The sequence below is a fragment of the Salmo salar genome, chromosome ssa09, assembly GCF_905237065.1.
Source record: "Salmo salar chromosome ssa09, Ssal_v3.1, whole genome shotgun sequence".
NCBI classification, from domain to species: domain Eukaryota; kingdom Metazoa; phylum Chordata; class Actinopteri; order Salmoniformes; family Salmonidae; genus Salmo; species Salmo salar.
The window spans coordinates 120,078,645-120,103,155 of record NC_059450.1 but is presented as its reverse complement, the minus strand read 5'-3'; the positions used below and the strand labels follow the sequence as shown (position 1 = coordinate 120,103,155).

Below are 24,511 nucleotides of genomic sequence, written 5' to 3'. Positions count from 1 at the left end.
GGCGCAGCGTGATTTGAGTTCCACATCCTTTTATTAAATGAAAACTTCGCAACGAAACGTGAAGTAACGTAGTGCAACAAGCACATATACAAACATTATCTCACAAAAGCAGGTGGGAACAGGGACACCTTAAGTATGATCCCCAATTAGAGACAACGATAATCAGCTGCCTCTAATTGGGAACCATACTCAATCCCAAACATAGAAATTAATCAACTAGAACACCCCCTAGTCACGCCCTGACCTACAACACCATCGAGAACCAAGGGCTCTCTATGGTCAGGGCGTGACACTAAGAATACCAATTTCTCTTATCACAGCAGAGCTAGTGCCTCTGTTACAAACCATCCCTCATAGGATTCCATTGGAGGAGGAAGGTAAAAAAACAAACACTAAGGACATAGTATGGCGAGCAACACCTTGAGGATTATTGTGATTTAAATGTCCTTATTGCCATTGCTCCAATATATGAATATAGTTGATTACTCAAACAAACTGCAGAGTGTTTAGCTAATCTAAATCCATCAGCAACAACCATTCAAACCCAGAAAGTCCATTAACGAATAAGCATATTGGTCCATTTGAATGACCAATTTCACTGTTTAAGAGAATTCAGTTACTTATTCAGAATTATTGCAGATCCAGATTCATTCCGAATTATTTTTATTTTATTTATTTAGAATTTTTTTCATTAATCCAAAAAAGAAATAGTGACACAAGGAATAAACACACCGTGAATAAAAATAATGAGTATGTTGACTCCAATGCTTCCCACAGTTGTGTCAAGTTGGTTGGATGTTTTTTGGGTGGTAGACCATCCTTCATACACACAGGAAACTGTTGAGTGTGAAAAACCCAGCAGCGTTGCAGTTTTTGACGGAAGGTTCTCCTAATGTTTGGCATACTCGGTGTATATTACCAATAAGATCAGCTGTATTCATAAAATAATACGTCTTAAAATGACTAAGTCAATTAACACAACTACAGTTAGAATGTATTAACAATATTTATTAATTACAACTTCCAGTGTTAATGTCATATTTCATATCAATCCAACTTTTAAACACAATATATATTTTACATATTTACAATGTTTACTATTGGCAATATAATATCTATATACACATGACCTGATGAACTTATGGCCACAGCAGACAATCCACCATCACTTGTCTGGGTTTAGTTCAAGTAGTTGTGTTTCGGGCCAGGGTCATTAATGGACAAATCCTAACTTTTAAGTTGAATTTTGACTTAAGTCTCCCATTGATATCAATGCATGACTAAGTAAACATTTAAGTGGAAGTTAGGATTTGCCCCAAGAGATGTCTAACCGAGAAAACGGATACCCTTACCTCATCTGACATGAACCTGTGGCTCTTTAATAATAGTTTTCAGAGTTAAAGAGCAGTTGTGTCTGTCTGTCTGACCAGACACAACAAGCTAGTGAACAACCCCAGGTTACCAGCAGAGTACATACACACTACCTTCTCAGGAAGTATTTACACCCCTTGACTTTTCCCATGTTTTGTTGTGTTACAGCCTGAATTAAAAATGGATTCAATTTAGATCATTGTTTTGTCACTCGCCTACACACAATGCTCCATAAAGTGGAATTGTGTTATTAGAAAAGTTCGCAAATTAACTGAAAAGCTGAAATGTCTTGAGTCAATAAGTATTCAACCCCTTTGTTATGGCAAGCAAAAATAAGTTCAGGAGTAAAAATGTGCTCACATATTATGTAATGTTTCATGTTTTGTGTGGACGCCAGGAAGAGTAGCTGCTGCTTTTGCAACAGCTAATGGGGATCCTAACAAAATACCAATACCAACAATAAGTTGCATGGACTCACTCTGTGTGCAATAAGTGTTTGGCATGATTTTTTTGAATGGCTAGCTCATCTCTTTACCCCACACATACAATACCCCACACATACAATCAGTTGAGCAGTGAATTTCAAACACAGATTCAACCACAAAGACCAGGGAGGTTTTCCAATGCCTCGCAAAGAAGGGAACCTATTGGTAAATGGGTGAAAACAAAGCAGATATTAAATATCCCTTTGAGCATGGTGGAGTTATTAATTACACTTTGGATGGTGGATCAATACACCCAAGTCACTTCAAAGATACAAATATTCCAAACATGCATCCTGTTTGCAACAAAGCACTAAATTAACACTGCAATGTGGCAAAGCAATGTACTTTTTGTCCTGAATACAAAGTGTTATGTTTGGGGCAAATCTAACACAACACATTACTCAGTACCACTCTCCATATTTTCAAGCATAGTGGTGGCTGCATCATGTTATGGGTATGTTTGTAATCATTTAAGTACCAGTGAGTTTTTCAGCCAAGCACAAGCAAAATCCTAGAGGAAACCCTGGTTCAGTCTGCTTTCCACCAGACACTGGAAGATGAATTCACCTTTCAGCAGGACAATAACCTAAAACACAAGGCCAAATCTACACTGGACTTGTTTTCCAAGAAGACGGTGAATATTCCTGAGTGGCCAAGTTATAGTTCTGACTTAAATCAGCTTGAACATCTATGGCAAGACTTGAAAATGGCTGTCTAGCAATGATCTACAACCAGCTTGAAGAACTTTGAAAATAATAATGTTCAAATATTGTACTATCCAGGTGTGCAAAGCTCTTGGAGACTTACCCAGAAAGTCTGACAGCTGTAATCACTGCCAAAGGTGATTCTAACATGTATTGACTCAGGGGTGTGAATACATACAGTATGTAAATGAGATATTTCTGTATTTCCTTTTCAATAAATTCAGGCTGTAACACAACAAAATGTGGAATAAGTCAAAGGGTATGCATACTTTCTGAAGGCACTGTACATAAGAGTACATACATAAATCATATGGATGCACTCTGATGTTGAAACAAGTCTCTGAACGCCAAACATACGCAAAGAATACTCTCCAAAGTTGTGAGTATTACCTGATCATACCCAACAGTGTTTTAGTCATGACCGATTTGAGCTAAAATTAAGAAATATTTTTTGAATTATTAAGTTATGAATATAATCTTGGTTCCCTGACAGATGGAATGAGACATAACACGTAAGCCAATGAGCAGGGACCTCAGCCAATGAGCTGAGTGTGTGAGAAAAGGAACAGTTTGATAAAGATCTTGTACATCAACAAGTCCTCCTAATGTGGTTCACCTGGTTGGTCTTTATTGCTTCAGGACAGAAAGTTCCGCTTACCATCCTTATTGATTTACTTGAGGTTTAATTGAATACGTCTAATGGATTCTTACTGGAGCATATTTCAATGAACTTCAATAACGCTCAGCTTGAGCACATTGAATGGCTGAATTCATACTGTAGAGAACACATCTATCATTGAGTACATTATACGTAGAGACTGAACGAGAAAGATCCTGACACCAAATACAGGAGACGCTTTTTCTCAAGAGTGAAGTATCTTTTTGGTTACCCTAAAATGAATAGTACATTTTTTTTCAAATTTAATATCACACAATATCAATATTGTCTTTCAAGTGAAAGATTAAGTTGAATATTAATAGGACTTTCGATGCAAAGAGCAGGATAGATAATATTGTAAAATTCACATAAAACATAAATCAGCAGTTTCAGGTCTAAAAACTGTCAAAAAATATGGCCCTCCGAAACGCTCTGATTCTTACCTCAATATCAACACTTTACAACACTGCTGGAACAAACCTAGATATTTCATACAGGTGGTATTCACTTTATTTTCAACTATCATTGTGGATATTTAGTGCTGGAATTTTGGAGCTGTAAAAAAATCCAACTGCCCTGGAAAAAAATTGGTAGAGTATACATTTGTTTACACTAGGGTTACATTATTACTATCAAGAGATGCAGACAGTCATTTTAGTATACAGGTTTCTGTGATACTTTGCCATTTTGTATGAATTGCACCGCCCAAACTTGCAGCTGCACCCACAGAGGACTCCTAATTGTAACAAATGCAAGACAAGAGTCTACAAAACACAGTTCAGTGTCTGTTAACAGAAATGAATAGACCTCTTAAATTAAGACACACGAGTTGTAAAATATGCATCCATTGGAAATAAAAGTATTTCTTTTCAATTCACAACCAAGCCTACCAGTAGTTACAATATTTACAGTAGGTACAAAACAGTAATTATTAGCATTCTCAAGGGAAATCCCCTTAAATATAATTTTTCTTAGAAAGGATGTATCAAATAAGATGCCCCCTATGTTTTATTGTCAAAGCAGCACTGATGTGAGATTTGGATTTTGTTAAAATGAATCAGCAGCATGTTTACAATAGCACATACTTCCATAAACACTGTCAGTACATCTCAAACTGCAGATTCAAGTTTCAGGGATTTTTTTTATTTTTATATATAATAGAATCTTGAGGTAAGACCATAGTTATCAATACTGGACCTAATCAATATAAATGCTGAACCCTTACAAGTTTGCGCTGGAGAGGCTACAGTATATCTCTCCCATTCGTAACACTGTAGAGGTAAGGGGATGCATTCACTAAGACCGTTCTGTAATAAGACATTTCTTCAGAGGAGTTGGTGATGAAAGTGTGCTACTGTGCAAAAACAAATGAACATGTTGAAGTTGGAACTAATGGACAGAATCAGAAAACCCCTGTCCAGTTACGGGACCAGCCTACTGTGTTGTGCCATTCTGTTGTCTCTGCTATTTGGTACTTCAGCAGAAATCCCTTCCGTAACTCTCTGCTCTTCTAAGGCCATTTCCACCGCCATGGTTCTGTTCATGTAAGACCACTGCAGTGAATCAAAGAACATCTCTGTAATTTTTTAAGATACGAAACAATTAATATCACCGCAATAGCTGAGTGATATGAAATAATAGCAAGAATCTGGTTGTTAGTTTTCAATGGAATATACATGCACGATCGGATGCCTCTCCCTGGGACTTGCAGGATTCGGAGTGTCTAGATGTGGTTAAAACAGAGATTAAACGGTTAATGCTCACTGTCGTGATGAGTCCAAATCCCACAGCCACAATCACCTGAAAAGTCTGAAGATTATGTGTAACTTTTGTGCGATAATCCCACTGGTTACAGCCATTTAATCCAAGGAACCAGTGAGAGACAACCACACCAAAGAAGAGACACAAAACCAACCAATAGGAATAGAACACCTGGAGCTGCTTTTAAACGGCGTCCTGTACTTGGAGACGTTGGCATTAGATGAAGTCGGTATTGTAAAATCCTGTTTATGAGTTAAAAGGGAGAATCAGAGAAGTGGGGAGGCAGGCTGGTTCAGCCTAGTAACAGTTTACTTTAGACCAGAGAGCCTGCTCTGCTCTGGGCTGGCACCATGACGGGCACGGCGCCCATGCGCTCCAGCGTGGCCTGGCTTACGGCGTACGAGTGCGTGTACCCGCAATGCGATGCCACCGTCACGGGCTTCAGGCTCACCGAGCCATTGCTGCGCACCATGGTGGGAGGGGAGGGGGCGGAGTTGGTGGTGACCACCAGAGTCTTGGGTGGGGGGAGGGTGTGGCTACCATTGGAGTAGGCCTGGCGGGCCAGGGGGGCGGAGCCCGGCGGAGCTAGCGTCCCGTGTCCTGTGTGCGCTGCATGTCCCCCCGTTTGACCTGTGTGACCTGCCTGCCCCGTAGAAAACGTCTGGCGCGTGTCGCCATTGTAGCGGGTGTAGGAGTTGGTGTCGTAGTTGGGCTTGGGGTTGTGCCAATACCGGCTGTTGTAGGTGTTGGTGGACGTCAGGGTGTCGTTCTCAGAGGATGAGGCGTCGGCGTGAAACGCTTTCACTGAAGACGACCTCTTAGGGGGCAGGTCGTCCTCCCTGTAAAGCACAAAGGGCACGGGGAGGTCACTATAGGGTTAACAGTTTCTCATATCCAACTCAATCTCTTAAGTAATATGTCACTCTTAATCTTATTTCCATCAACATCATATGTGACGTACACTACCGTTCAAAGGTTTGGGGTCACTTAGAAATGTCCTTGTTTGTGAAAAAAAGCAACAATTTTTGTCGATTAAAATAACATCAAATTGATCAGAAATACAGTGTAGACATTGTCAATGTTGTAAATGACTATTGTAGCTGGAAACGGCTGATTTTTAATGGAATATCTACATAAGCGTACAGAGTCCCACTTTCAGCAACCATCACTCCTGTGTTCCAATGGCACGTTGTGTTAGCTAATCCAAGTTTATCATTTTAAAAGGCTAATTGATCATTAGAAAACCCTTTTGCAATTTTGTTAGCACAGCTAAAAACTATTCTCCTGATTTAAAGAAGCAATACAACTGGCTGCCTTTAGACTAGTTGAGGATCTGGAGCATCAGCATTTGTGGGTTCGAATACAGGCTCAAAATAGCCAGAAACAAAGAACTTTCTTCTGAAACTCATCAGTCTATTCTTGTTCTGAGAAATGAAGGCAATTCCATGCGAGAAAATGCCAAGAAACTGAAGATCTCGTACAACGCTGTGTAGCCACCGTGCTTCTTTCACATGCTTTGCTTGCTGTTTGGGGTTTTAGGCTGGGTTTCTGTACAGCACTTTGAGAATATCAGCTGATGTACGAAGAGCTATATAAAAATACATTTGATTTGATTTGATTACTACACCCTTCACAGAGCAGTGCAAACTGGCTCAAACCAGAATACAAAGAGGAGTGGGAGGCCCCGGTGCACAACTGAGCAAGAGGACAAGTACATTAGAGTGTCTAGTTGGAGAAACAGACACCTCACAAGTCCTCAACTGGCAGCTTCATTAAATAGTAAAAGCGAAACACCAGTCTCAACGTCAACAGTGAAGAGGCAACTCCGGGATGCTGGCCTTCTAGGCAGAGTCTGTGTTCTTTTACCCACCTTAATCTTTTATTTTTATTGGCCAGTCTGAGATATGGCTTTTTCTTTGCAACTCTGCCTAGAAGGCCAGCATCCCGGAGTTGCCAATTCACTGTTGACGTTGAGGCTGGTGTTTTCCAGATACTATTTAAAGAAGCTGCGAGTTGAGGACTTTCAGCTGTATTAACATAATTGCAAAATTGTTTTTTTTTAGCTAACACAACGTGCCATTGGAACGTGCCATCGTATTTGGTGCTTTTACGTTAACAAGTGTGTTGCAACATCCAAATATCATCTTAATACACAATTAGGTTTCCCTTCCAGTTCTGACTGTTTAGTCAATGCCCTATGAAGTAATCTGCAGCTTAAGGCCTACTGGGTTTTCTTCTTTGTCTTCTTCATGTTTGACTGTGCTGTTAATGAAAACGCTAGTCGGAAATGGACTCATAATTGCAAATAGTGGGATTGGTTTAAAAAAAACTGTTTCTTTCAAGGTTATGAACATTTAAATAGGCAAATCCATTTGCAACACCAGTCTGAGCAGTCAGTGTTCCTTACTGCGAATGTTTAATGTAAAAACTTTTTCAAGAAGGTTTTGTGTTTGATCTCCACTAATTAGATATAACACTGTTTTGAACACTCTCTCTTCGCAGATGAAACTTAGTGCACCTGATACCGATGTGGATGTCTCTGATATAAAAAGGGATTTAAGTGAGACAGTCTATTAAATGAACATGCAATATGCATGACTTATCTTAAAAATGTATAGTTAAACAGATACAGTATGAGGCACCTTTTGGCACACCTACATTAGCCAGAGAGATAATATTTACGTCTGGCTTCAGATGAGCCACAGTGGCCTGTTGTGTTTCATGATATTATAAATGCAATACTGGTATCCTATTAGTCGGAATAGTGCTTGTAATGATTGGGATGGCCAAAATAAAATAAAGACAAGTGGTTAAAACTGGAATGAAAAAAAATATGGTTTAAGAGGTCCATTCTTAAACTTTTTATCACTCTATGAGGAGTGACATTCACTTCCACAGCTTGGTCCTGATACATTTTGTTTACATTTTGTTTTAATTGTCAGTGGTATAAGTGCAGAGGCACCACACTGAGACCACATTTAAATTCAGGGACATTATCAACACCCAAATGAGGCAGATGTTATCCCACTCGCACAGAGCTGAAACATTTCAACAATGATTTATCTTCAAATTGATTTATGAAGTAATTTAGAGGAAGAATAGCAGGCCATTAATACAAGCGACAGAGAATTCACATAGTATTTGAAATGACAAATTGGGGTGTGATGAAGAAAAGTTTGAACACCTTAACAAATGGATAAAACTAACTTCAAAAGGGTAATCATCCAATTTCAAAGATACAGTATATCTCCGTTTTCAACACTTGTCTACTGCATAGTCTATGTAGCCTATCAAATGCACAGCACCAGAACAGTTACGGTGAGTTCAGAGTCTAATGTTTAGACTAGTGTGTTGCTATAGATGGACAGAGAGGTGCGGGAAATGGAAGAAAGCAGGAAGTCAATGGAAAACCCACCTGATCTCGTTGGGTATCTCCTCCTCCTCGTATTTGTTCTTGTTCTTCCAGTAGAAGAGTGTCACCAGCACCAGTAGGGAGCAGATGATGACAGCCAACACGCCCGTGGCGATAGTGCCAGCTATGAGACCCACACTCTGGGGCTGGGCTGAAGGACCAGGGGAGAGAGAGAGAAAGAGAGACTAAGTCCTGGGGTCATGTTCATTAAATACAAAGCAGAAGAAAAGGAACTACCTGAACCTCTCAAATATGAAACACTTGTTTTCCAATACATAACGTTTTGCTCGGTTTTCCCTAATGAACGGGACCTAGATCACACACGACCAGTCATGCCTCTACAACAGCTACTTTCAATACTGCTAGCTCCTGAAACTCAGCACAAACAGCTATTCATTCGTGGCATGAAGCCACTCAAAGCTGCAGGCGCATTATGACATGAATAAAACATTGAGGAGCTTTGGTGGAACGCCAACAAAATGCCCCGTGGTTCTCCAGGACCTGTAATGATGTCCTCACTCATCCCCCCCAGGTAAACACTTTGAAGAGGGAGACAGGGAGGGAGGGATGGAGAAGAAAAGCTGTGTTCACAGGGAGTTTGTGCTGTCTGTGAATATTTCTTAATGAGTTAAATACACACAGCGGTCATTGTCTATTTGATCAGGCAACTTTTCATTTGTGCCAAAAAAGCTACTTGCACTAATTATGTTAATACAGTACATTGAATATATCCATGGATGCAAATGGCTCTATTATGCTACCATAGTGAATTGGAGGAAAGATTTAATTGGACTGAAGTGTGATTTCATTTGGATGTCTATTATGATGTTTGAATTTTAGCATAATATCTGAACCATAATATCTATAATACCTGTACCATTGTGCTTTTATCAGAAAACGATTTGTTAGTGAGTTTTAAAAACCACAACAGAAATGTGTATTAATACTAGCCATTTCCACTATGAGGGCCGTTTTAGGTCAGTATTTTGTTCTACAGATCAGAGACAGTAGTACAGTGGAAGGTGTTAAATCATACATGCTGCAACATACGCTGGGAGAATGATGCTGTCGTTGTTGACAGCTGAACAGATTGCTGAGTGGCGATAACGATTTTTATAGGATCACTCTCCTGATCTAACAGTGGGTCCCCTCCCTGACAGACATACAGACAGCCCCCTGTGTCTCTGTCAGTGCACTCATCACAGCCACAGCTACCGCGCTGGTGACAACCAGTGACATGCCATTTACTCCTTGACAGTCACAAACCCCAAACGAGCCACTCACTAAATTTGCCACTGGTGTCAGCGACTGACTACTCTAAGGCAGGGTCAGGCGAGTGCAGTAGCAGTATAATAACTCAGGTGACAGTGTTACTACCCACTGGCAGGGGTGGAATTGTGAGAGGGGGAGCGTGAGAACAACCTTTTCCTGGAGTAGCTGAAGGATAGGACTAAAAACAAACTAAATATAACTAATATAAAATGTTCTGTCCATGAAATGTATGTAGTATGTATAAGCTGGAAGTGGAAGACAAATTATTGTTGTCACTTAATTCACTCCAATTAGGGAGGGGTGGTATGGTTAGGGGAAAATAATAAAGAACATTTAAAAAAATATATACAGAACCAGTCAAAAGTTTGGACACACCTACTCATTCAAGGGTTTTCTTTATATTTACTATTTTGTACATTGTTGATGTCACGTGTGCTCCCTCTCCGGCCTCTAGGTCACCAGGCTGCTCGATATGGCGCACACCTGTCACCATCATTACGCACACCTGCACGTCGTCAGACTCACCAGGACTCCATCACTTCCTTGATTACCTGCCCTATATATGTCACTCCCTTTGGTTACTTCCCCAGGCGTCATTGTTTCTGTTTCTTGTCTGTGCGTTGTTCGAGGTTCTTGTTTTGTATTATGTTCCATTTATTTTATAAAAACACTCACTCCCTGAACTTGCTTCCCAACTCTCAGCGCACATGATTACAGTAGATTAATAGTGAAGACATCAAAACTATGAAATAACACATATGGAATCATGTAGTAACCAAAAAAGTGTGAAACAAATCAAAAAATATATTTTAGATTCTTCAAATTAGCCACCCTTTGCCTTGATGACAGCTTTGCATACTCTTGGCATTCTCTCAACCAGCTTCATGAGGTAGTCACCTGGAATGCATTTCAATTAGAAGGTGTGCCTTGTTTGAGCCAATCGGTTGTGATGTGACAAGGGTAGGGGTGGTATACAGAAGATAGCCTTATTTGGTAAAAGACCAAGTCCATATTATGGCAAGAACAGCTGAAATATGTAAAGAGAAAAGACAGTCCATCATTACCTAAAGACATGAATGTCAGTCAATATGGAAAATTTGCAGCGCTGTCGCAAAAACCATCAAGTGCTATGATGAAACTGGCTCTCATGATGACCGCCACAGGAAAGGAAGACCCAGAGTTACCTCTGCTGCAGAGGATACGTCCCTTAAATTTAACTGCACCTCAGATTGCAGCCCAAAAAATGCTTCAGAGTTCAAGTAACAAATGCATCTCAACAGCAGCTGTTTAGAGGAGACAGAGCATGAATCAGGCCTTCATGGTCAAAAGGCTGCAAAGAAACCACTAATAAATCACACCAATAAGAAGAAGAGACTTGCTTTGGCCAAGAAACACGAGCAATGGACATTAGACCGGTGGAAATCTGTCCTTTGGTCTGATGAAACCAAATTTGAGATTTTTGGTTCCAAACACTGTGTCTTAGTGAGATGCAGAGTAGGTGAATGGATGATCTCTGCGTGTGTGGTTCCCACCTTGAAGCATGGAGGAGGAGGTGTGATGGTGTGGTGGTGCTTTGCTGGTGACACTGTCAGTGATTTATTTAGAATTTAAGGCACACTTAACCAGCATGGTTACCACAGCATTCTGCAGCGATACGCCATCCCATCTGGTTTGCACTTAGTGGGACTATCATTTGTTTTTCAACAGGACAAGGACCCAAAACACACCTCCAGGCTGTGTAAGGGCTATTTGACCAAGAATAAGAGTGATGGAGAGCTGCATCAGATGACCTGGCATCCACAATCACCCGAACTCAACCCAGTTGAGATGATCTAGGATGAGTTGGACTGTGGAGTGAAGGACAAGCAGCCAACAAGTGCTCAGCATATGTGGGAACCCCTTCAAGACTGTTGGAAAAGCTTTCCAGATGAAGCTTGTTGAGAAAATACCAAGAGTGTGCAAAGCTGTCATCAAGGCAAAGTTTGGCTACTTTGAAGAATCCAGAATCTAAAATATATTTTGATTTGATTTGTTTAACACAAGGTTTTCTAATGATCAATTAGCCTTTTTAAAATGATAAACTTTGATTAGCTAACACAACGTGCCATTGGAACACAGGAGTGATGATTGCTGAAAGTGGGCCTCTGTACGCTTATGTAGATATTCCATTAAAAATAAGCCATTTCCATCTACAATAGACATTTAAAACATTAGCAAAGTCTACACCGTATTTCTGATCAGTTTGATGTTATTTTAATGGACAACAAAAATGTGCTTTTCCTTCAAAAGCAAGGACATTTCTAAGTGACACCAAACTTTTGAACGGTAGTGTACATGATTCCATATGTGTTATTTCATAGTTTTGATGTCTTCACTATTATTCTACAATGTAGAAAAAAATAAAAATTAAGAAACCCTTGAATGAGTAGATGTGTCCAAACTATTGACTTGTACTGTATATATTTACAAAAAATATATATGCGGTATTGGAAATGATGCAGACAATTACTTTGATAGACTGTGGCTTCTATCTGCAATATTAAAGCTGATCTACCCCTTTAAAAAAATGACAAATTAAAAAATAAAATATAAATCCTTGAGTATATCCAGAGTGAAATCATTTTGAACAATATCATTTATATTTTTAAGGTCAGGTCCAAGGATTTAACATTGATAAGTTCCAATAGGGTTTTTTTAAATGTTTTATTCCGAGTGGTACTGCACAAAACCATGCTTATGTCATCATTATGTTGGGTACTTACGTGCCACAACCTGCAGGTTGAGTAGACAGGTGCTCTTGGCGATGGCGTTGGAGGCTGTACACTGGTACAGACCAGAGGTACTGGTACTGATGTTCCTTAGTGTTACGGTCCCTTGCATCTGGTCTGGGGTTTAAACACAAACCATGCCAGTCTAGGGTTAAAACATCACTGGGGAACACCATCCACATTCTCCGAACAAATAGACAAGACACAAAAACATCTAATTAAAATACATTGGGATTAAATATGAATGAAATTCCTTTAGGACTAATAATTCATGTAACCATTTGCTTGTAACGTGTTCCAAAACATTCATACATTACTTACATAATTTAAATAACCAAAATCATTTCTAATAATTTAGGCAGTTGAAATTATTGTTGAGCACATCTTATTTAGTATTATGCAGATATGTTACTTTAAATAACAGCATTATTCAACTTGCTTTAGGATAAGGTACAGTAACTGGGACTACTGGCAAAAACCCAATAGAGGGCACCAAATCACTTACCGCAAAACGGCTGGTGAATATTTTGTACATTATACAGTGCCTTGCTGATATAAACCCAATTACAGTGCCGTTGTTCATATGTCTGATAATTTATGGAGTATTACATTATATTACACTACTGCCTTTAAGAAAAGGCTACCATAGGAGCTTGGAACAAACCACATAAGCACTTAATCCAGATTACTGGCCTAGATTTCACCCCTACCCTCTTCTCTGTAACATGGGCTGTTTTGCAGACAGATATCATGGTGGCAGTGTTGGTACAGTTGATATCTACTGTGTAAAACAACACAGACAGGCAGGAGGAGGAGTGAGGAAACCTTAGGAAACCTAAGCCGATTTGTCCTTGTGGAGGATAGCCTTGTGTTGAAGTGAGCAGTAGTGTAGTACGGTAAGAATCACACTGTGCTGTGATGACACAGCTGGAGAGAGAGAGGAGAGGCCACTGCACGGCTCACACACACACACAAAACTGGGTCCGTATTCAAAAAAACGTCTCAGAGTAGAGTGGTGATCAAGGATCAGTTTGCCTTGTAGATCATAATGAATAAAATGACTGGAACTGTTGACCAGCTGATCCTATATCAGCACTCCTACTCTGAGATGCTTTGTGAATGCAGGCTCTGAACTGGACCAGGGTGGGTGGTGGCACCCTGAGGGGCAGAGTTGGGGGCGGGTGGGCGGAAGCCACGGTGACGTTACCAAAGATACTTGTTGATTTACCAGCGAAGGTGGGGCAAAAGGGCACGCCCATGGCCAGGGGTTTAATACCTTGCATGGCGGTGTGGGGCAGCTTGGGCAGCGACTCCAGTTTCACCCAGGCGTAGCTGGGTGTGGGAATCCCCTCCTCACTGCTGCACATCAGCATGATGTCAGCGCCCACGTCCAGTGTGCCCTGGACACGGCACGAGGGCACCGACGGGGGCACTGGAGAGACCGAAAGGAGATGGGTGTAGTTAGTACCTTAGTGATCAGCACAGACAGATCCTAGCCTCCTGAAGAGGCATCGGGTCTCACACGTTACGTTACATTTCAGTAATTTAACAGATGCACCTATCTAAAGCAGGTCTTTTTCTTATAGCATACACAAACAGAACTGTGGTGTGCCAACATGCTATAAGAGTCCTCTTTTAAACCAGCTTAGGACACTCATTTGTCACAATAAATGTCACACAATAGAATTCTTACAATATGCAATGTGTTTACACTTCCTACTTTTAATGCATCCATTCTATCACAGTAGGCTATGCACAGTAGCCTGGTCTGTAGTCAAGTTAGAGTTGCCAGGCTATATGTGCATAGTATGCAACCCCTTAATTGTAATTCTAATGCAGCAGTGTGTGTGTTTTACCCAGCACGGTGAGGCCGATGACCCCGATGTTGCGCCCCCCTCTGTCGGGGAGGTTGTTGACCAGGCACTGGTAGGTCCCCGTGTCTGACAGCTGGGTGTTGTTGATGAAGATAGAGGCACTTGTGCTCGGCATGGTGGCCACGAAGCCCACCCGGCCATTTAAGTGGTTGGCTAGACTGAACACTTGGCCACCTTGGTAGATGATCACCTGAGATGAGAAAGACAAAAAGGCAGAGATTCACTCACACCGTTTCTATGGAATATCATTAGTTTGACCTAACTAAGATCCTATGGATCGAAATGTTGGTCATTAGGTGGTCATTAGGAACGTACAGTGTGCAGGCCTTTCTGTTATTTTTCTAGCATGTGCGAATGACCACTTCTATTTCAATGGAACATCAGAGATGTTCTGTCCACTGTAGATCCAGATGTGAGTTCATGAAACTGTGGCCAACTGTGTCCATCCTGGGTCAGCAGAGGAAAGTGTATTACCTAGATGTCAATTGATGCCAAGCTTTATATTGAGGTACAAACATAATGAATTGATTCATCTTGAGGAAATAAAGGGTATGACGGTATCTTAAATGTGAATGGAAAAACAATCACTGAGGTTAAATGTAATCGTAGAAAGTTACTCAAAAACCTCTCTCTGGTACACACTAGAGATAATTCAACAAGTAATGTTTAATTAAGTTAATTAAAATGCAATACTTCATCCCACAGTTAAATAAAACCAAACAGCAGAGAATCAACAGCCAGGCAAGTGAGTGGATGATTCTGGATACTAAAGAGTGCAGGTGCAACAAACTTTCACAAGAGGGCGACCTAGTGTTGCAGTATATACTGAAGCATCGCTTGACAACTGAAAGGATGGAAGGTGGTCCGTCCATGTATAACATAGATGTTCTTGAATGATAATACACAGAATATGATCATTTTAAAATATCCTGAACTATACAAGTATGTTAAATTACAACAAGCATGAATTCAAGAGCCGCTTCCAAGCTTTAAAATTGTGAGCAAAAAGAGGGGCACAGCTCAATAGTCAACATACGGTTTCCATCACACACAAGGAACTAAAACACCAAACTATGGTAACTATGGTAATAATATGAAGAAGCCTAGCCCCATTGACATGGTCAATTCATCTGCAATGCAATTTCTCCTCAGTAAAGTGATGCCAAGTGGACAAACATCCAGAAAAATATAAGTACTATTGAAATGAAACCTGTTGATTTGAGCTCTTCCGAGCTGCAGGTTTGAGAGTCGGAGGTGTTCAAAAGCTTTTTGTTGCTTTGAACTCTGATAGAAGCAGCCATTTGTGCGCACCTTCTAAATAAAAAAACACCTAACCCTTCAGCCAGGCACATAAAAGCATGCTGGGGAATCAGGGAGGCTATTCAGCGGTGATTGAAACACCCATTGAACTGTTCTGTTCAAAGGACCCAGGGATTCACAGAACCATCTCAGTAACGCTGCGTGATGTTCTCCCCTCTCCCTTCCTCCCTCCGTCCCTTCCTACATCCCTCTCTACAACCTGCTGCTTAACCCCATGTAAATTGCGGCGCCGCAGTTTCCTGAGTGCTGAACGCTCCAGTGTGCAAATGGCAGTGATCCCTAGTAAGAACTGGCATGGCCCCAAAGACCATGTCCACTGCCATATTCCTCTTGCTATCCCATTCCCTCTCCCTGCCTGTAAACCAATGAACAAACCCCCCTCCCAACATTCTCATCAGCCATGACATGGGTTGGGCAAGTTCAAATAGTTTCGGCCCATTTTCTTCCATTTCGTGCCTAGTGAATAGGACCCTGGTGTACGACCCTGGTCTGGATCATCTCCTATACTTCCTATAAAACCCAGCATCAGGATACAGCAGTGGTTTATTAGGGAGTAAAGGAGAATGGACAGATTCATTTCACACCCGGCCTCACCGTCTGCATGCAATCGGGCTTAAAGCAGCAATCAGCAGTTGAAACAATAACAAAGCGCTCTCCCTACCACTGTTTCGCTAAAAAGCTGAGGGATGGGGCTAAAGAAATGTAACCACTCTCAAATTCATAGACAGAGCTACGGATGCAAGTATTGACCATCCATGATATCAAATGTATAGTTTAAACCATATTTTGAGGCTATATAGTGTTTGTTTACATAAACTTTGTTTACAAACATTGGAGTAAAACAAGCTTCTACGGTATTTTGAGTCCCGATGAAGTACAAGAGTTGAACTAAGCTCATGATGCATTTAAGTGATATTCCTCAAGAATCATTCGATATATACAGTGACTTCGGAAAGACATTTTCCCCATTTTGTTACGTTACATACAGCCTTATTCTGAAATGGATGAAATAAAACAATTTCCTCAGAAATCTACACACAATACCCCATAATGCAAAGCGAAAACAGGTTTTTGAAATTTTGCAAATGTATTAAAAACAAAAATACCATATTTACATAAGTATTCAGACCCTTTGCTACAGTATGAGACTCGAAATTGAGCTCAGGTGCATCCTGTTTCCATTGATCATCCTTGAGATGTTTATAAAACTTGATTGGAGTCCACCTGTGGTAAATTCAATTGATTGGACATGATTTGGAAAGGCACATACCGGTCTTTATAAGGTCCCACAGATGACAGTGCATGTCAGAGCAAAAATCAAGCCATGAGGTCGAAGGAATTGTCCGTAGAGACAGGATTGTGCCAAGGCACAGATCTGGGGAAGGGTACCAAAACATTTCTGCAGCATTGAAGGACCGCAAGAATACACCGGCCTCCATCATTCTTAAATGGAATAAGTTTGGAAGCACCAAGTCACTTCCTACAGCTGGCCGCTCGGCCAAACTGAGCAATCAGGGGAGAAGGGCCTTGGTCAGGGAGGTGACCAAGAACCCGAATGTCTCTCTGACAGAGCTCTAGAGTTCCTCTGTGGGGATGGGAGACAATTCCATAAGGATAACCATCTTTGCAGCACTCCACCAATTAGGCCTTTATGGTAGAGTGGCCAGACAGAAGCCACTCCTCAGTAAAAGCACATGACAGCCCGCTTGGAGTTTGCCAAAAGGCGCACCTAAAGACTCTCAGAACATGAGAAACAAGATTCTCTGGTCTGAGGAAACCAAGATTGAACTCTTTGGCCTGAATGTCAAGCATCACTTCTGGAGGAAACCTGGCACCATCCCTACAGTGAAGCATGGTGGTGGCAACATCATGTTGTGGGGATATTTTTCAGCAGCAGGGACTGGGAGACTAGTCAGGATTGAGGCAAAGATGAACTGAGCAAAGTACAGAGAGATCCTTGATGAAAATCTGCTCCAGAGCGCTCAGGAACTCAGACTGGGGCGAAGGTTCACCTTCCAACTGGACAATGATCCTAAGCACACAGCTAAGACAACGCAGGAGTGACTTCGGGACAAGTCTCTGAATGTCCTTGAGTGGCCCAGCCAGAGCCCGGACTTGAACCCCATTGAACATCTCTGGAGAGACCTAAAAATAGCTGTTAAGCCACACTCCCCATCCAACCTGACAGAGCCTGACAGGATCTGCAAAGAAGAATGGGAGAAACTCCCCAAATACAGGTGTGCCAAGCTAGTAGTGTCATACCCAAGAAGACTCAAGGCTGTAATCGCTGACAAAGGTGCTTCAACAAAGTACTGAGTAAAGGGTCTGAATACTTATGTAAATGTGATATTTCAGTTTTCTATTATTAATAAATTAGCAAAAGAATCTAAAAACTAGTCTTTGCTTTGTCATTATGGGGTATTGTGTGTACAACATTTGTTAAAATCAGTCCCATATACTTTGTTCTTACAAAAAAGTTTTTAAATTCCCAAGTACAGCCACTATTGAAGGCTATCAAATGCTTCTCAAAGATGTCCTCTTGTGGTCAAACTAGCACTAACTAGCATTAATGGTAAAAAATGGCCGACACTTAAATAACGTGCCATAGAATTCTGCGGCACCATGCAAGCTGTGCTGCAGTACGCAGCAACTTTTAAAGTACGATCCACTGTAGGTTGATGAGGACAAAATGTAATCACTTTCAGAGTGAGGCTGTAACCTAACAAAATGTGGAAAAAGGCAAAGGGTCTGAATACTTTCCGAAGGCACTGTATCCGTCCCAAAGTATATGTAGCTACTGCAGATTGCCCCTTTAATCTGAGGCTAAACATGAAAGATTAGAATAAACAAACAGAAGAATTAGAAGAGCTCTCTTCGCGAAGTGAGCAGAGGGATATGATCGTCAGTCAGCCTAAAAGGTTGGTTTCTAAGTGTTGAGTCTTTGAGGAGCACAACTGATGTTCTCACGTTTAATCTAAAGCTGGGTGAACTAAACTCTATCAACAACTTATTTATATATTATTCATGACCTCAGGGATGGTCTAAAAGATACCAAATACACGAAGCAGTCAGAGAGTCTGCACTAATAAACAAACAAGTATGCATAGGCCTATGTCTGGTATGTGAGGAAGAGTTAGTGTGCATTGTCAATGCTTCCTTTCAGTCCATAAATTGGATACCGATCCCAACATTAGAATATTGACGCCCAAAAGACTCGTAATTTGCTCAAAGTAGGGGCCCCACAAAGCCTGACATTTCCAGTGATAACACTCCTGTGGTTCTTTTAGAAAGACTTATCATATAAATGAATATAAATCATATCATTTTTATATCATATAAAATGGGACACTGTGATCAAACTTCACATGTGACAAAACTTTTGGACTTTAAATGACTGTACCCTTTTCATAATTGCCTATTTTCTATTATAGAAATGATGCGTGCGTCATAAACTTACATTCATGAGATCATTTCAGAAATGATCCATGGTGTATGGCTCGAACCATAATCATTCATGACAACCATTTCCTACAGAGTGGCCTTGTGCTGTCGCAACACTGGCAGCGGTGTACACTCAAACCACAGTGAACTTTTCAGACAGCCCACCAGACAACATGAAGAAGCAGTACTAGCACGCTTGTGATAGAACTAAAAACAATGGCAAAGTTTCTCTATTTGAAGCATTCACTGAACTTGCACCCGTACGAAATGTTGTAATGGTTTACGGCAATACTTTATATTACTGGTACTATTCCACTATTACTCTTAGAGAATATCTTCTGTAACTACCCTTTTAATAAGCATGTCAACTACAGACAATGACACAGTACTACCGAACTGAAGTGGTAAGTACATTAGGTCATAATTGTATGTATTTATTAGCTTGTTACCGGGTAATTACAACTGGTTATTCTACTGGTATTGACTCTGGTTCAAAACATATCTATTGTAACAGGTGGACAATTTTACACGCTTGTGCTGCACTCAAACTACTTCACCCAAGTTGATGAGTGTAGGTGCCTTCTATACTGTACTGTAGCTCTGATGAGGTGTTGTCGTGTGAGCCTAGAGCTGACTCTGTCTTCATCCTGTTGTCTTGGTGCCTGAAAGCCTGAAGTGGCGTGCGCACACACACACACACACACACACACGCGCACGCACACACACACGGCACATCTGTACTCCTCTGAGACTATGTCACCAAATGAATGTGGTGGAATAATTCCTTCCTGCTAGAATCATCCAGACACAATGTTTCCCGAGCCTCGCCGTTTACACCAAAAGGGTGCTCAGACAGGCGTGAAGGAGGTTAAGGCAGCCAATTGCTCGATGTTAGCAATTCACTCTCCATCTGTGCATTTGACTGTGTCAAAACAGCCTCTGTGTGTGTGTGTGCATGTAGATACCTGTGCAGTGCAACCTTGTGTGTAGGTGTGGTGTGTGAGCATGGTGCGTGTGTGTGCACATGTGTGCTTGGATAAGTATTTTTCAGTTGCACGCACCTCGATGTACAGTATGTTTTTCTGAGTGTGGTTACACTGTGTGTGTCATGTATGTGTGTTTATTACACAGGGGCGCAACTTTCACCAGGGACGGTGAAAGTTGCATTCTGTAATTGCATTTTTGTCACACCCAGTTTTATCATTGGAATGTGATACAAAACGAGGCAACGTTGTGCTTTAGGACCATGCGGACGCCTCCGAGCGGTCGGGTAGGCTGTTTGGAGTGTTTATCTGACTGAATAAATATATGCATATAATTATGCCCCCCCCACTTCTAAAACCAAAGTTACACCCCTGTTATTACTTCTCATTGTGTGTGTGCGTGTATGTGGTGTGTGTCCACGCATGTGTGTGCTTGTCTGCCTGATTGTGTGAATGTGTGTGCGTGCTCCCATTCATCCGTGTGTTTATCTGAGTGTGTGTGTGCATGTGTGCCTGTGTGTGTGGCGAGAACAGCTGCTCCAGGTTAATTAGTGCATAAGATTATTACGTTATGTGGATGAGGTTAAACGTGTTGGAGGCAGGTGAGGTTGTGACGCCTGCAGCTGCAGATGAGAGGAAATCAGACCGAATCAAAGGGCCAGAAGAAACCTGCGTGCTTTGTTTCATGGCCTTAAACCACAACAGCGACCTTCTTTGGGCATACAGGAGCAGCCGCTTACATACGGTTCTGGCTCGGCTATAGATAAAGTCTGCACATGCTTCATGTTCACAGGGACTAGTCCAGTGTGCCAGGCGTGTGCTGTACACGCCACACTCCAAACACTACAATACCTGGGTGGCCTGGCATAGATGCGTGCAGTGTGATTGTTGTCCCGAGTGTGACTCATGTGGGTCCCATGGGAAAACAGTACAGTATATTCACAAATCCTCACTGAGGTGACCAGTCTGGCGTGTCAATAAAGTTGTGTTGAGAGATTTTGTTGGTTAGGGAGGGAGCGTAGGTGTATGGAACTGTGGAGAAGGATGTGATGGTGGTGTATGGGCTGGTAACCTTGTCTGAGTCCTGAAGACGTGTTAGCTTTCTACAGCTAATGCCTAGACTTTAGTTCAAAGGGATAACACGGTTTTGAGGCACACAGACTACGCAGATCACATAAACATGTTTAGAGGAGGTTTACCTGTTCGGGCTGGTTGGCATTGGACAGCGGGATGACCATCCAGATAATGTTGAGGTTGTTGAGGGCAGCGCTGGTGGAGAAGGAGCAGGGCAAGATGGCCGCCTGGCCGCGGGCTACCTGGATGCTGCTCTGGGTCACTGTGACATCCAACGCCCTCACACTCACTACAGAGAAAAACATACCGAGAGATTTAGTGGGTGGATAGAAACATTTCTGTAAAAATTTACTGTGGATAGAGACATTTCCTGTATCTGAAATATTTAACAGCAAGTCATACTCGAAAACATTTAAATGCTTTTGTTTTGATATAGCCTAAAAGTAAGGTTAACTCATTTAGACTAGATATCACTGAGATCCCTGCTCTTGGAGTTATTGGTGAATCATGGGCAGAAAGTATTTCAGTCACTCCATAATTCCAATAATTGTTTCTCAAATCTCCTATGGTTGAAGAGTAAAGTTCCAGCATAATGTACCTCTAAATGGATATGCAGTATATTTCAAACCGAAAGGTCACGTTTAATCTTATGGCACAACGTCATACCCAACCCTATCTCAACATTTCCATCTGCACAGCAAAATAAACACAATGTAATATCAGAGCTACTCCTTAAAATGTTCTCCACAGCCAAACAAACATCCAAGTCTATTTTGAAATATCACATCAAATATGTACAAACTAAACATATACAAGAAAAGCAGGAATACTAATGACTATATCATGTGTACTTTTGCCAACCCTCTATAGGCCACCAACTCTATCTATACGAACAGTAGGATCGGTTTGCTATCATCCCAAATGAACCAATCGGTATCCTGTTTAGCTGTCATGAAATAGATAGAGGGGGGGTGGGAGTAATCTTATCTGGACATAGTGAGGAACACAATGCCCATAATCAACTTAGAGAAATTTGGCATGTCCTGAGTCCATAATGCAGGATGATGATGCTGACATAAACCAATTGTATAGGTAGGAGTATGCATGTAGCCAGCTGTCACGTTATTATCACTGACACGTTGCTCCTTCCTTGTCTGACTAAAATCACTTCCTACGCGTTGTTCCTCTGGCAAGAACACTTCAGCCCGGAGCCCAAGCTCCAGAAGGAGAGAAACACGAGAATCTCAGTGAGCACGTCTTGAGAGACAGTGTACCACACAGGCTAGCAACAGAGTTTTAAAGGCCCATTGCAGTAAAAAGTGTTTTTCCTTTGTTTTGTATCATATAGTACATCTCTTTTACGCTGCTCTTTTACGCCCCTCTTTTACGCTGCTGCTACTCTCTGTTTATCTTATATGCATTAGAGGTCGACCGATTAATCGGAATGGCCGATTAATTAGGGCCGATTTCACGTTTTCATAACAATCGGTAATGTGTAAAAAAAAAATGTACACCTTTATTTAACTAGGCAAGTCAGTTAAGAACACACTCGTATTTCTGTGTGTTATTATGTTATAATTAAGTCTATGATTTGATATTTGATAGAGCAGTCTGACTGAGCGATGGTAGGCAGCAGCAGGCTCGTAAGCATTCATTCAAACAGCACTTTCGTGCGTTTGCCAGCAGCTCTTCGCTGTGCTTCAAGCATTGAGCTGTTTATGACTTCAAGCCTATCAACTCCCGAGATTAGGCTGGTGTAACCGATGTGAAATGGCTAGCTAGTTAGTGGGGTGTGCGCTAATAGCGTTTCAAACGTCACTCACTCTGAGACTTGGAGTAGTTGTTCCCCTTGCTCGGCAAGGGCCGCGGCTTTTGTGGAGCGATGGGTAACGATGCTTCGAGGGTGGCAGTTGTCGATGTGTTCCTGGTTCGAGCCCAGGTAGGGGCGAGGAGAGGGACGGAAGCTATACTGTTACACTGGCAATATTAAAGTGCCTATAAGAACATCCAATAGTCAAAGGTATATGAAATACAAATGGTATAGAGAGATTTAGTCCTATAATAACTACAGCCTAAAACTTCTTACCTGGGAATATTGAAGACTCATGTTAAAAGGAATCACCAGATTTCAAATGTTCTCATGTTCTGAGCAAAGAACTTAAACGTTAGCTTTTTTACATGGCACATATTGCACTTTTACTTTCTTCTCCAACACTTAGTTTTTGCATTATTTAAACCAAATTGAACATGTTTCATTATTTATTTGAGGCTAAATTGATTTTATTGATGTATTATATTAAGTTAAAATAAGTGTTCATTCAGTATTGTTGTAATTGTCATTATTACAAAAAAAATACAAAATCGGCCGATTAATTGGTATCGGCTTTTTTTTGATCCTCCAATAATCGGTATCGGCGTTGAAAAAGCATAATCGGTTGACCTCTAATATGCATAGTCACTTTAACTATACGTTCATGTACATACTACCACAATTGGGCCGACCAACCAGTGCTCCCGTACATTGGCTAACCGGGCTATCTGCATTGTGTCCCACCCATCACCCGCCAACCCCTCTTTTTTACGCTACTGCTACTCTGTTCATCATATATGCATAGTCACTTTAACCATACCTACATGTACATACTACCTCAATAAACCTGACTAACCGGTGTCTGTATATAGCCTTGCTACTCTTATTTTCAAATGTCTTTTTACTGTTGTTTTATTTCTTTACTTACCTACACACACACACCTTTTTTTCGCACTATTGGTTAGAGCTTGTAAGTAAGCATTTCACTGTCTACACCTGTTGTATTCGGCGCACGTGACAAATAAACTTTGATTTGATTTGACATCTGCTGAAACTAACACTGTAAATGTGTGAAAAAATTGCATCAGAGTTATTTCCTGAACATTTCTGGTTGAAAAGATCCTCTACACAGGACGTTATAATCAGCGGGTTTTCGCTTGCCTGGTGCCATCACCAGGCAGTATAAGTTTGAATAGACCAATAACAAAGAGTTCCAAACCTCTCTGCCAGTAACAGCCAGTTTTCAATTTCCCCCTCCCCACTCACACCAGTTCCAGCAAAAGTCTTGCTTGAGAAATTATTTTTGTTATTTCTGTTTATTTTTTACCATTTTAAGGGAAAACTATTAGAGAAAGGTACTAAATTGTTTCCCAGAAATGATTTGATATGTAGATACAAATGCCTGCATTGGGCCTTTAAACCCAATGGAATAGAGACTAAAGCATTAAAGGTAGGCCTGGTTGAAACACTTCTCTGCGATATTACAAACATATTAAGATGTTGTGGCTACTGCCACTCAATTGCTCTCAAGCTTTGCTTCTACTTTACAATGTGGCTGTCAGGCTATTATTGTCTTTC

The 24,511-nt window shown here is 41.1% G+C and overlaps 1 protein-coding gene across 1 annotated transcript in view; it reads right to left on the bottom strand.

Moving 5' to 3' along the window:
* Nucleotides 1-987: 987 nt before the first annotated feature.
* LOC106612643 (immunoglobulin superfamily member 11) overlaps nt 988-24,511 on the bottom strand; it is a 124,443-nt gene continuing 100,919 nt past the window's right edge. Inside the window, exons 3-8 of the mRNA XM_014213999.2 lie at nt 21,249-21,412; nt 14,288-14,495; nt 13,708-13,863; nt 12,426-12,548; nt 8,395-8,542; nt 988-5,818 (exon numbers count right to left, since the gene is read on the bottom strand). Coding sequence (XP_014069474.2) covers nt 5,293-5,818; nt 8,395-8,542; nt 12,426-12,548; nt 13,708-13,863; nt 14,288-14,495; nt 21,249-21,412 — 1,325 coding nt within the window. The 3' untranslated portion in view covers nt 988-5,292. The remainder of the gene's footprint in view (nt 5,819-8,394; nt 8,543-12,425; nt 12,549-13,707; nt 13,864-14,287; nt 14,496-21,248; nt 21,413-24,511) is intronic.